Raw genomic sequence first — 14,651 nt, forward strand, 5'->3', positions numbered from 1 at the left:
ACTCAGGAGGTTAAACCTCCGAATTGGAGGTTCTGCAACAAGCTAGTACCAAATGAAAAACATCAGTTAATCTTAAGTCTCATAGAAATTTTCCGCATTAATATCAAAAGTCTGTTATAGAATAGCGTTACAATTCATGAGATAAAAATTCAAGCAATAGATGAGCGTAAAACGTTACCATTGAATCTTGGGTATTAACTATGGTTTTCTATAGCACGCGACACTCAAGTCTTTTTGACGAAAAAAGTAGAAACATGGTCTAGTTTTCAGAGGGAAGGTAGTTTTGAATGTGAAAAACTCATATAGAACGTCAGTTGACTTGAAAACGTAATATTACAAAATGACAAAAAAAAAATGGAAAGAATTGATTTGTGTACGTAACTTAGAAATTATTATTTAACACATGAAATAAAGAGGTAGAATATTTAAAAATGAACGCGAAATGCACATTTCACTTCGTTTAGTAAATGCAAGACATAAGCCTAAACTAACCTGACCTGTCATAAATTCGTATAAGCAAAGCACACTAAGGGCCGTATTCATAGACATTTTTAGCTCGGGTTTCCGGTGGATGATCAGTGTTTTTCGTATTCATAAACCAGTGTTAGCGATGGGATATGATTTGAATTCTGTACAAGTAGCCTAACCAGTCGATAGCCGGGGCTAGCTTAGTACGCTCGTAGCGCGTGCTGCGAAATGTCTATGAATAGCACCCTAAAGTCTAACTAACCTAACCTAGTCTGTCGCATATTCGTATATGCAAGGCATACAGAAAGCCCAAACTAAACTAAACTAAACTAACCTAACCTAACCTAACCTAACCTAACCTAACCTAACCTAACTTGTCACAGATTCTTGCATTGTAGAACTTAGAAAAATGCAACTTGGAAGTTTCAGTGTCGCGTGGTATAGAAAAGCCCTTAAATAATCTCGAAGAGAGAAGGCTATTATAACTTTAACCATTATCATAATCACTTGTGTACCTTATATCTCTTGAGATTATTCGGCTTCTGTAACCATTATCTAGGCCTATTACAATTTATAAGACACACAGAACGAGAATGAGAAAGAATGTGGTTCACTCAATTTCCAACCTTAAAGCAATACGGCTATAATAAGACCTGGTTCAGATGAGAAAGTACAAATCTTCATGTTATACTTCTACACATTCATTTTATATTACATATATTAGGCCTATTAGAGCAGGAGTTGCAATAGAAACTTGACAACATTTTAAATATATTCGAATTCAGGATTGGCTAGTTTGAACTTTGATTTACATCAATTTTGTTCCTTGTTGAACCTCATGTTCTTTAATATATATATATATATATATATATATATATATATATATATATACATATATATATATATACATATATATATATATATATATTATATAAGCCCGGCTGTCTACTATTTTCCAACCTTTATCTGGACCAAAAGTTACGATTTGAATTTAAATACATCGTAACTTATCGGTTCACTGGATGCTGTTAAGGCCCCCTCCCCATCAATGGCAAGGTCCGTAACTTTTATCGTTATTCACACAGACTCTACGAGCGTGCTCATGGATGTCGCTAGCGCCGAAAAGAGTAGCTTACTTAGTTCGTCAGAGACTACTCAGAATGCACCACAAGTAGTGGTCTACGTTGAACTCGTAATGAATGGTGATGATGGGAGAACTGTTGGGATATCAGAGGAGAACTCAGTACCCAGACAAAATCCCTGTATTGTCTGGACCACGTTTTTCAGCGGGATTTGAACCCGGTCCCCTGGCTTTTAAGCCTAATCAGGAAAACGGCAATTTTAAGAACATGTCGGAATGGCGAGAATTTTTTTTTTTTTTTTTTTTTTTGCAATAAAGGATCGAATTCGGGATTTTTTGGTCTTATAAATAGGGCTATGGAATTGATGACCTTAAAATCAATGAAAAATGGCCTATAAAATGACCTTAAATTTCTAATAATATGATATAAAAACTAAAGAAAAAACACTTCAAAATAGTTCATAAATGCTAGTAAGTACTAGCACTAATATCATATTTTAACTCAAGGTCAGTGAATATTATTAGACATGTTAAACTCTCTGAAATGTACGTTAAATTACATGACAGACTGTACTACAACTTCGTGAACTTAACCTTATTCAGCATTGCCATTCGTAGATTCTCAAATGTAAAGGATTGCCGATAGTATTATTAGTATTGCCAAACAAATGGCTTCAACAAAAAGCTGATTATTTTGATATAAACAGGGTTTTATTCCAAGACTGCATCCTGTAGGAATGTGAACAGGTCCGATTTATGACGTGGATGTTTGTTCCTAATGTGGAATTCTGTCTTAATGTAGGTTTGACATCGTAATCATTGCATGCCGTAGTTCCCCGTAGCATGTGATCCTAATATTGGTTATTTAAATTAATAATGTACGAGAGCGAAAGTGGAAATATTTTCCTCTGAGAGTTGCTAAAAATCGAGAAAACATTACAATGACCAATTTAAAATGTTATGAAAACAGCAATTGCTTACGGAGATACTAGATTAGGCCTGGGTACTAATCGAATCACTGCAGACTACTTCATAATTCCCACTCCATCTTCCCCGGCTGAGACAGTAATGTTTTGGTCCGTAACAAACAGACAGGAAGGTAAGCACTGCTCAATGACGGATAGTATAAGGCAGGTATCATAACACGAACTTCCGGCTCTCGTTGGTCCCCCAAAATCCACCACAGATGCACAGTGCCTTCCTTTGTGATTGTTTCTAAAGCGGTGTAAGCAAAAAGGACATGGGCGGGAGGGTTCTCCCTTCCATTTCACTTCCCCTCTATGCTCAAGGCTGTACTAGATACAGTGGATCCATCATCCATCATGAAGTAATACCCGATAAGTACTCCACGAGTTTCTTAAATCGTGATAAAAATTATATTTAGATTCTCTGAACAGTATTAAACCTCATGTTTTAATCGTACTTCGCACTTAGTTGACATAAATCGGCAAAGAAAATTCTATCTAGTTAGGATTTCAACACCATGACACGTCTGGAACAAGACGAACACAGGATAGGATTATTCCGGGCGTCCAGCCCAACATTTTGAAAAGGAAATGGAATTTCTTATGTTTTAAGTTCTCTTCACTGTGGACCACAAAAAATCATCTCGTAAACCGTGAGTCCTAGTTAGCTGATACCACAGCTAAAGAGAGAGAAAACGTCAAATTTTATCAAGAGTTCAATGCCTTAAGGAAATAAGGATTTCTTCTTGTTTTGTTTAGTAATTTTCCTCATGACAATCTGTGGATTTACGATGTTAATTGCACAGGTATTCAATTCTAAAAGGTGTCGAAAGATTTCAACAGAAGACTCAAAGAACACGCACGAGTTGTAATATCGCAATGTCGCCAGTCACATTCCCTGAACTTGCGGTGTCGATTTCTACATTCATACAAATGAAGCAAAGTGTAGATTAGAGCAGAAAATGCCGGCATCACTTTTCTCATATATTGACGCAATAACATTTTGTTGTGTAATTTGTCACAGCGACCACTATATTCATTACGTTGGTTGGTTCGAACCGATGTTGGCCAATATCGCAGAAAGTTGACAGACATTTACTGTAATGTCTTTATACTATCATTATTCGAAATATGAAGAGAATCTATACATTGTTGTGGTGCAAAAATAAAATCGATTTCGAGGATTCACGGAAATACAAGTTTTCAAATTCTGATGCGGAAAATATCCAGGACTGTTAAACATGAAAACGCAATAATTATTGTGTTGATTCTTATATGAAATTGGAATAGATTTGTCTTTCGTCTACAGGACTGCCTGTAAGTCCCATGCCATGCGTTACCCTGTGTTGTCTCAGAGGTGACCCTGTACCGTCCTGATCACACGACCAGGGAGACCTGCAGTGTATTTCTCTACACCACATTGGATTGTAAGTCGGTAGTATTGTTGTTGTTTAGTCAACTGTCCTAAGACAGGTCTTACCTTCACAAGTGATATCAACACGGCACCACTTATAAGGCAACTAAGCCAGGAGATAATTGAGTAGGGTGGCCAGTTCCTTTCCTCTTGCATTGCATACATCGTCGACTAGCTACATATTACACTAATCAGATTACAGGTGTATACAAACAATAGTTTATTGTTCTTCCTCTAACACATACCGTCAAGTGAGATGTACTGCCTGATAGATGTACGTATCAGCCAGAACCTCAATCAGAGAATGTCGGTAGTGTAAGGGGAGATAAAGCTGATGGAGAAAGAAAGCCTATGTGCTTAATAATTACTCCATGTGCGCTGGGAACTTTCGCGAAGGTTACTCTTTATTAATGTTTGTAATAATCTATTTTCATTCTAACAAATTGATTATATTTCTTCAAGGTCGGCAGGATAAGAAAAACAGATACAAGTGGCCGTTTGTTAAATCTAAACAACATTATATCGATTTTCTGACAGGAGTAAAATCATATCACATACTATCAAAAACCTGATCTTTTTTCAAGTCCAGATCTCGAGTGTCACGCATATATATTACGTTGTATCAAGGACAACAATAACGAGCTGCAAAGATAGTGTTCAACTTGTGATCAAGTTTATATATTTCTGCATTACACGTATAATTACCGCTATCACATGTACGATAGAAATTTTTGTTACATTAATTTGCAAAACTGGATAAACGGAGAATTAATAATTAATTCTCACAGGTTTGTGTGCTATAATTTTGAACAAATGCACAGCTTTAATACAAATCACTGTCATCACACACTATCCATCCGGCCGTGCCTAGAGTTACCTGTGGAGATCGCACTAAGATGTACAGAGAGTAGATGTCAGGCAGATCAGATGTCAGATTTGTAACGAGCAAAGAGACTATGGAACAGACTTTTGACGAATATTTTGAATATTTCAGTTTCCCAGTAAATTTCGGATCCATTCAGTCTGTGATTAATTACCGTCTTATGATGTCACTGCCATACAGAGGTGCATATACACATAGGCGGAGTTATGGGAGGGCATGGGGGGGGCAGTGCCCCCCCAAACTTGTCTGAACTCTTTTTTTTTCTATTAACGTTAGAAAATATTGAATTCAAAAAATCTTTTTTGCTTTTGTTTATTATTAAGTTTCTGTGCTTAAATTGATGTATTAATGTCTTCAAATTATGTGTCTAGACTATAATATTTATTTTAAATTTCTGAATGTATCACAATTTCTATACCTCATTTGAGGAATGGAAGCACTGTAATGTTTCTTTTGTAACAGCCTGTACTCATGTGTTAGAAGTTTGCAAGTGTTCAGGCTGCCACTTGGAGAAATATGAATAACATACTGCACAACAATGCAGAAAAAAGAAAAGTATTCCCGGTATAATGTGCAAACATAAGACGAGATTAAATAAAATAATTAGAGTTTACATTTCATATGACATCTTCAAAAAGGTAAACTTAATGTAAAAAAGTTTCTGTTAGCACTATTACGTAGTTTTATTGATGTACATATGTTTCTGTACGAGAGAGAAAAAGAGGGATACTGTTTGAAGTTATACCCTATTAAAATTTGTAGTAGACATACAGTTCAAGCCCTATACAACTCGGTCCGAAACATTGCGGATGTGGATGCAACACTGTAAGAAACATGCCCCCGAAAATACCTTTATTAAATGATCATATTCCGATATACTGTACCACGGTCAAGCTATAACGGAGGGAGGAGGTACATGATGTCCCCCATAACCCCCGTTATACGGGGATTCTATGGTTTTGCTTTGTCCCCCCAAGGAAACTGTGCTCTCTCCGCCTTGCATATACAGTACACAAACGCATGTATATACACATATTCAAACACACAAATGCATACACATAACTAAGGAGCGGATTCCTATGTAATTAAATATTCTTTTGGCGTGTGATAAAACACAATTAACAAGGTTAAAAATTCCGAACATGAAGTTTCAAGTTTAAAACCCGAATTTTATTTCACATAAAAGCACATATTTTCACAAAAACATTATGTAAATACATATTTTCAGGAAATCTATTATAAACACATAAATCTTGGAGTTTTTTTACTTAAATCATTTTTTTACAAGAACTTTTAAATATTTTAAAAACAAATCAATTATATCACTCAGAAGTACGTTATCTTTTTAAGAATTCTTGGTTGCTTCGTGTTTCTAAGCGCTGTGTGGTGTATCCGTGATCCATTTTTGTAATAGTATCGCCTCAAGTTCTGAGAACTGCTAGGCAGCATATCAGTGTTATTATTAGAGAATAAATTAACATGGACAAGGAGAGATCTTGTAACACAAAATTAGAAATGTTTATTGTTGCCGAAGATGATTTCATTCCACACTTGGTTTGTGAAACACAATAGATAAGAGCTCGGGTATGAACATTATTTAATTTAAACAAATCTCTCGTCTCTCGCTCATGTCTATCAAGTAAGACAATATATCTTGTTGTGATTCCCTGTTATCGGGCTTCGTCAATCGATATCCTTCAAGATATACTGAAAGATGGTTGTTTAAAAAACGATTTGGCATTCCTATTAGCAAATCTAAGCTTTTTGTGTGACACCATAAAAAACTCGAAACATCCAAAAACCTGTTGTCTGAAACAGGGAGGTGCGTGCCGTGGAAATTAAACTAGACTCGCTACCAGGTTCAGAAGTACAAGTACTAAGGGACAAATTCCAGAATGTGTTTGGGAAAAACAGTGGATATAAAAAAATGTGTAAAGTTGCTCAAGTATTGGAGGATGTGCCTGTAGGTGAAATTGACGTTATTCAGAGATAATCGGCATGCATTTGTGATGGAGAATTTGGTGATGACCTTTGTTGTTCACTGCAATTCTCGGCCAACTACTAGCACTCAAGTGTGGTTGGTGAGTACCTAGTAACATTTTTTTTCAAGGTAAGTAAGGTATTTTTGTCATATTAAAAAAATATATATTTTTTGCAAATATTTTCGTACTTTTGAGCACATAAAAAATAAATATATTTAAATTTTTTAGCACATAAAAATCCGCTCCCTACACATAACCGTGAACATCAAATCTAATAGCAAGCATGGTAACTATTCGACAAAAGAAGACAAGAACACTGTAAAGCCTGAAGTCTAAATATAAAACTTAAACGGTGCTTGTAGATATCTACGCCTGGTGTATTAAGTTATATCCTGTCCTTTAAACGAAATGCACAGAAACCTTCAACAAACCTGTTAAGGTCGAACGTTGCTGACCTTCAATTATTAAGAAAGAATTATGACCTAAGTAATATAAAAAAGTTCTCGAAACTATTTACTGAAAAGAAAGGGAATTGAATGATAGCTTATCAGCTTCGTTGCAAGTTCAAACACCCGAAAGTACGAAGCCAGAGAGAGAAAATATAATAACGACTGCCAACGACGCGTTGTTTATGCCATTAGAAGCACGAGTCCGATAAACATTTAACGACCGGAATACACGTCTAACATGTCGTTCTAACAGTCAGCTGTTGAATTCATGATATCGTCATAATTATATTATCAGTCAGGTAAACAAACATGACTAGATTGTAAGGACATTAAAACTATGTTATTGACACTGAACAAGGGGTCGAAGTTTCTTACATCCGAGGTCAGTAACACAAAATCAACATCACCAGACCAGGATGCAATCTGGAAACGCAACATTTCAATGAAACCTATACCAAAAGTCTTGCAGGATCACTGTTGAATTCAAATCTTTTCCGCCGGTCCGGGTGAAATTTATACTATACCGGGGGGGGGGGGGGGGAAGCTGGAACCAACGGCAAAAGTAACAATAATTCAGATCTTACCTAACAACAGAAGCAGTCTATGTAAAAAGGAACATAGAAAAATTATGTCAAAGAAATAGAGCTTTTATTCTTTTATATTTTTTAAAGAGAGAGAAAATCCAATGAGTATAGCTGCCCAAGGATTACCAAAATGATACAGCCTACTATTTAGTCCATTATTCATTAATTAATTCATTCATAGTGTTCTGTCCAAGACAGGTTTTTCACTGCAAACCCAGTTTTCTCCAATCTTTCCTATTTTCTGCCTTCCTCTTTGTCTCCGCATATGATCAATATATCTTAACTAGCTGAAATCACTCGGCGTTGCCGGGTTTTCCTTTCTGTTTCTATTTTTAATTAAACTGGTCGTTAGGTTTTTCGGAAATCTCGGAAACCCAACTATAGACAACCAAAACGAATAACTGTGTTCACTAAGCTTTCCTCAACCATAAAGACGAATTTTTACATAGCATCACAAACACGAATTAATTAACTTCTTAGCCAAATTCCTGCCAGAGTTAACTCAATTTAAACAGCTGCAGATCAGGCACCGAAAAGACATCGTGTGCCTTACGTTCAACTGTTTTTTTAGATATACAGTATATATATATATATATATATATATATATATATATATATATATATACACACACACACACACACACACACACACATTTGTTTTTATTTATTCATTTATTTTGGTGTAGTTAAGGCCATTAGGCCTTCTCTTCCACACCGCCAGAAATACAAATAAAATAATAGAAAAATCAAACTATAAATAAAGTAAAATCAAACAAAATTATATACAGGCTACAATCACACAACCTTTAAATGAGTTAGCATTGTATCCTCCTTTTGATTTCCTCACAATTGACAATTGACAAATCTGAAATACAATTGATACTATCTGAAAGTGAACTAACAAATCTGAAATACAATTGATACTATCTGAAATTGAATTGACAAATCTGAAATACAATTGATAATTGACAATTCTTTCTTAATAATTGAAGGTCAGCAATGCAGTTCTGAAGAAAGTCAATAACAGACCGAAACATGTTAACCAGGTACCATAGAATTTAACACTAGAAAGACAGATAATACATATTCCGAAAAAAATAATTACAGTAACATCGGGGTAAAAAAATGTAGAAACCGTGACGAGACACATGCCCTTGTTATTATCAAGGTTATAGTTCCATATCGTTTTATACGTATCCTCCTCCTCCTTAAGCCGCCTCATACACCGCCCATATTTTCGTTATTTCCTATTTCACTACATTCTGTCTCTTGACGAAAACATATAACTCCTTTATGTCTTCAATACCAAGGAATGTTTGTTATTTTCTGGGCGCCAACTTGTGAAATTAGAATGACGCTAGTGAAACCAACATGTGCAATAGATATTACAATACAACATTACTGGCGTAGGTCCAAGGGTCATCAATTAGCGTGTTTTATAGTTAGCATGTTTGACAAAATTCTACCGTCAGCCATGCGTTAGTTTAATGACTGTTTCCTAATGCTTTCTCGAATTCAGTAATTACTGAACACGATATATAATTTTACATATGATCTGCAGCATTTGTGTGCGATGACGATAAATATTATTGTAAGTATAGGCCTACATACAAATATTAGCAAATGCATGGCATAACACGATATCAAACTAATACATTATTTTAGAATAACAAGGAAGCACAAATGTCCCGTCACGGATCCTGCATTCAGCGAACATTGGCATCAAAGAAAAGTGAGATGAACGTAACTAACTATAGGGTCGTTTGAAACATTTCTGGACTGGCCGCAACGCTAGTACAGTATGAGGAATTAAAAACTAAAACATTAATATCACTTAAACAGAGTAGTAGCACATGTATTTACGTATACTTACATTATTTGTGATCGAAAGTTAAGCTATTGTCAATTGTCAATGATGCAACCATTCTACACCGCATCCTACTTAGAGGGATCGAGAAATAAGTACTAATTTAAAGTACAGGGACATCATTTTATTTTTACTAACATTTTTAATATTAACCTGGCTATACCTTTGGATCAACGCCGTTTGCTACCCCCTTCCATGACTGGAGTTCGATGATACTGGCGTAATATACAAACAAATCACTTTACTAAGTATAGGAGGGAAGAAAAGGAGTTCATCCATTTACGTAAACTAGGAAATATCGCGATTTTGAGTTTGACCATTTTCATTAGGTTTTTGTTTAATCAAAATACAGTACAGTATTAACAGTGAGTGATTTTACTCACGAACTGAGCTGTCCATGTGGACGTATTCATTATGTTGTGTATATTATACTGTCTACAGTACATTAGCGTACAATATATAGAATGAAGTTAAATTTAAAAATAAATAAATATGGATATTTAAACACATTTTTGAAAATGGTTGCCGTTCATTTCTATACAGGCTTCAGTTCTAATGTGCATATTATCGCACTATAGACTATTGTACCTAATCCCAATTACCAGTTTCGTCCTTTGTACTAGTAAGTCATGTTGAAATAACTCTGTACCTACTCTATAAAGAGTACCTTACGCACTGTAAATTCAATCTTCACTTCTGCCCGATCCGAAAAGATAAAATTATTCAGACATACTATCTACTGTCCATCCAAGTGGTTATGTCGTAGGATCGTAAAAAGGGAAGAAATCACGTGACAGTTAATTACTTATCGAGGCCCTTTTATTTAAGTTATTTTAAACAGTTGTATAATATTATGTAGACGTCCAATTCCTAACATAAATTCATGTTCTCACAAAAGAGCTAAGACGACAGTCCAGCCACTAGCCGGAATACGACGTAGGCAAATGGATGACAGTACCTGTGCGAAAATGATTCAATATTGAAAGCTCTTTCGTCACTGGAAAATGCGAACATATTTTTGGAACGTACCGTTTACTATGACCGTAAGGCGGTCTTGGATCTGCGTGGAGGACGGTTGAACTTCATTAGTAGAAGGGGTGGGAATGAAGTATATTAAAAAACTCAGGTGAAATAAAAATTGAAGTAAAAATAAAAGGATGTCCCTGTATAAATAATGGTTTTATAACTGTTTGTATAACTTGATGTAAAACCTCTCCGAGTTTCGGAGAATGATCAGTGCAACTCGACGTGTGTGCATCTTGAGTTGCTCTGCAGACATATAACCGGTATTCAACCTCCAGCCAAGTGTTCTGTAGCATTTGTGAAGTGATAAGCGCAGCTGCATTTATAGGCTAATGCGTTGTCTCAGTTTTTCCAAAGTGTCAACTGTATCACGTTGGTACACAACACTTGCCACAAAGCCCCAGAGGAAGGTCAATGGGCGTTAAGTCGGTTGACTTAAGTGGCCAGGCAAGAGTTCTCCTCTTCCGATCAACCTACTGGGAAAATTTGCATTGAAGAAGCCATGCACTGCTCCATAGTAATGGGGTGGAGCCCCATGTTGCTGAAAAACCGATTCTGGAAGGAGTTGATCAACAAAAAAAAAAAAGTTCTGCAACATGTCCAGATACACAATCCCTGTGACTGTCGCCTCGATGAAGAAGAATGATCCAATGAAGGAATGTTCTACTGAATGGCGCCAGGCTTGTTTCCATGATAAATGTTAGTGCGCATGCGGATGAACATGCAACTGTGTTTAAACCATTGGTGCATAAACTTGGACAGTTTCTGCATCTTGCCAGATGGAAATCAAAACAATATCTTCATCCGATTTTAAATGGTAAGCATTTATTTCTCGATCCTTCTAAGCGGGACACGGTGTAGAATGGTATAACGCATTTCATCAGTGGAGCGCCAAAGTTGTGCTACTGAAACCTAATTCTGTGCCTTACTTGGGCAAAATAATTAAGAATCTCTTCATCTCATTAACCAGGCGTGCAATGAAAATTTGCTAGCTGTCGTTTTCAAAAAGTAAGAAAATATTTAATGCAGAAAAAAAGGAATGTGAAGGAACATTTTCGTACCAGTAAGCCTAGTTCAGCAGGTACACATGGAAATATGGAGTTACTGATTGTCGATGTTGGAAATGTGTGTTCTTCGAGTGTCAAGAGAAAGGACTCATCGAATGGCATAAAATGAGACATGTTGGTGCAAACTGGGTATCACTTAATCTCACTGCAGATTACAGAAGAAAATGCGTACAAATCTGGCGATATCTTGAAGTATATTCTGGATTCATCCTCTGATTGAGGTTCTAGCTGATGTACATCTATTATCAGGTAGCACATCTCACTTGACGATATGTGTCAGAGGAAGAACAATCGAGGCGTTCAGAGCTAAAGTGGATCAAGTCACAAGTTTTCATAAATTGAGTTTAATTCATTTTCTGATTATCTGAAGTTGGATCTTTTCCGAGTAGTAACGGATCAAGTCTTGATTCCAAGCATTCGCCGGTAGGTGACACCAGTCACTTTTGGCTCACTATGTTCTGAGCCATAGTGGATCAAGTCACCAAAGCGTTGCATCAATTAACATCATAATTGTTTATATTTTATAAATCTAGAATTTGAGAATGGAGTAATCAAATTATTGCAAGTGAAATTAGATAATCCACTATAGCAACTTTAAGTTCTATTATCTCAAAACTACGTCTCATGGACTTGATCCACTAAAAGCTCTGAACGCCTCATTTATTGTTTGTCTGCATCTGAAGTCTGACTAGTGTAATATGTAAATAGTCGGCGATGTATGCAATGGAGGGAGAAAGGAACTAGCCACCCTACCCCATTATCTCCTGGCCTAGTTGCCTCATAAGTGGTACCTTGTTGACATCACTTGTGGGGTTCAGACCTGTCTTCGGACAGTTGACTAAAAAACAACAATTCTGGATTCATCCATTTTCCCACAACAGCACCATTATGCCTATTATGCCAGGAGAGTTGGATGAAATATTTTGAAACTGAGACGAAGCAACATCTTCAGTCTGAAAACATGGCGAATGTCTCTTCATCCAAAAATATTTGCATACAATACATATTTCTGCTGCTAAATCATGCTCATACTCTTCTTTGACGCAAGAGGGATATTGTTTTACAGTATTGAGTGTTACAAGAAACAAACTGTGAGTGATAAATATTATGTAATCCTCAAAAGAGATTTGAAGAATCCACTGAGAAAGAGTAGGCCCACTTTTGGCGTGAAACGTATATTTTCAAAATAGAAAAGAGAAAAATTGTAATGTTTTGACATGAAAAGTTTGCTTTGGCGTCACTCATGTTACTATGGTAAATGTTTTTCCACACGGTCCGTTTCGCTCCATTCTCTATTTAATGTGTCTCGAGGTTTTCTACATAATAGTCATGGAAATATTGGATAGGCATCTATGGTTTTATATTATACTGGGTGTTCATTTCAAAGTGTGTCATGACGTCACTGTTGTGAGTCAGCGATTTGAAGCGAGTTTCAGATTTTATGTCAGAGAAGTTGCCTATTAATCAAGGCGTTCAATATGAACTTGAGAACGTGTACGGTATAACTTGAACGTCGTAGTAACAGATGGCGGTCTGTACGGTTTGTGTGCTACCATAACCTCTTTCGAACTGTGTTTTGAGCGGGCAAGTCGTACACAGGATATTTGTTATCATCCGTTGCATACCGCAACCTTCCACAACATTCCACAACACAAATCAAATGCTCCGTGTCCATAATGACCGTCCAAGTTAATGTCAACAAATACGTAAGTAATCTTCTTAACCCTCTCGCCATATCCCGACAGTAAGAAAAAAACTCACCTCAGTACGTGTTTCCAAACAATTCACATTCCTGCCACTACCGGCGTTACCGCACGTATCGGTACGTACTCGTACTTCCAGAGTCCGTGGGTATCCACGGACTCTGCGTACTTCAGAATTAACGCCGTACTTGCTAGGCAACTTCTCTCGCATTTAGGTAATACGCGTCTGCGGGAGTGTAGGAAGATTGAATTCTCTAGGCTCATCGGCTAGCCACATGACGACATACAGCGAGCCATGACACATTTTGAACTGAACACGCAGTAGTCTACATGAATATAAAATACATACAGTACATTGTCAAAGAAAGTACAATAAAGTTGCCTATTTCCGTGATACCCCTAATCCCGGGATACTTTTTTAAAACTGAATGTCAGTCAAAGCTTTGCCGTTGAACCATAACGCCAGACCTCTTTCTCGAAAGAGTAAATCTTTCGCCTAGTTTTGAGACATCGGTGAACTTCCTAGCAAGATACCCAATCCTGTGACATTCATTAAAAAAATGTATCACGGAATTAGGAGTATCACGGAATTAGGCAACTTTACCCTATACATTTTACTTGATTACTTTAATTCTAGTACAGACGTTTCACGCAATCATTGAGAGTTCCTTAAATCCCCTGCCATTTTTTTTTCAAAACTGTCATTTAAATTAGTATAAAACCTTTATAAATGTACTCTAGATCATGCATATTGCTATTTTTTATACTTCCATCTATGAGTATAAAAATGCGAGGAAAAAGATTTCGAAATGAGCAAGAGGTGAAGACTGCTACACTGTTGTGTTGAAGCTGACGAAAACAGATATGAATCATGTCTTAGAAGTGGCTCGCGTTGGAAGTGTATAGCTTCCCGAAGAATCTACTTAAAAAAAGAGACAAGATATTCATACTAGCTATGATTCTCAGACTAAAGTGAGTCTACGAACTTTTCAAACAGCTCTAGTACATCAGAAATTCTAGACAGGGGTCAGTCCTTATGTACTTACGGCACAGGGAGATGATGCTGCTGTTCCTCTATTCCAAAACTGATTATGCCCGGGGATGATATCCGGTCTGCGCCAATAGGAATGAGTAGCATACTGCAAGCACAATGTTGTCATACAGG

At 36.6% G+C, this 14,651-nt stretch overlaps 1 protein-coding gene across 2 annotated transcripts in view; it reads right to left on the bottom strand.

The window, feature by feature from the left end:
• Glut4EF (Glucose transporter 4 enhancer factor) overlaps window positions 1-14,651 on the bottom strand; it is a 293,098-nt gene that overhangs the window by 205,908 nt on the left and 72,539 nt on the right. Inside the window, exon 3 of one of the 2 annotated variants that reach the window (XM_069845864.1) lies at window positions 14,533-14,625. The exons of the other annotated variant lie outside the window; for it this stretch is intronic. Coding sequence (XP_069701965.1) covers window positions 14,533-14,625 — 93 coding nt within the window. The remainder of the gene's footprint in view (window positions 1-14,532; window positions 14,626-14,651) is intronic. 2 annotated transcript variants of the gene reach the window in all.

The sequence above is a fragment of the Periplaneta americana genome, chromosome 14 (assembly GCF_040183065.1).
Source record: "Periplaneta americana isolate PAMFEO1 chromosome 14, P.americana_PAMFEO1_priV1, whole genome shotgun sequence".
In the NCBI taxonomy this organism is placed as follows: domain Eukaryota; kingdom Metazoa; phylum Arthropoda; class Insecta; order Blattodea; family Blattidae; genus Periplaneta; species Periplaneta americana.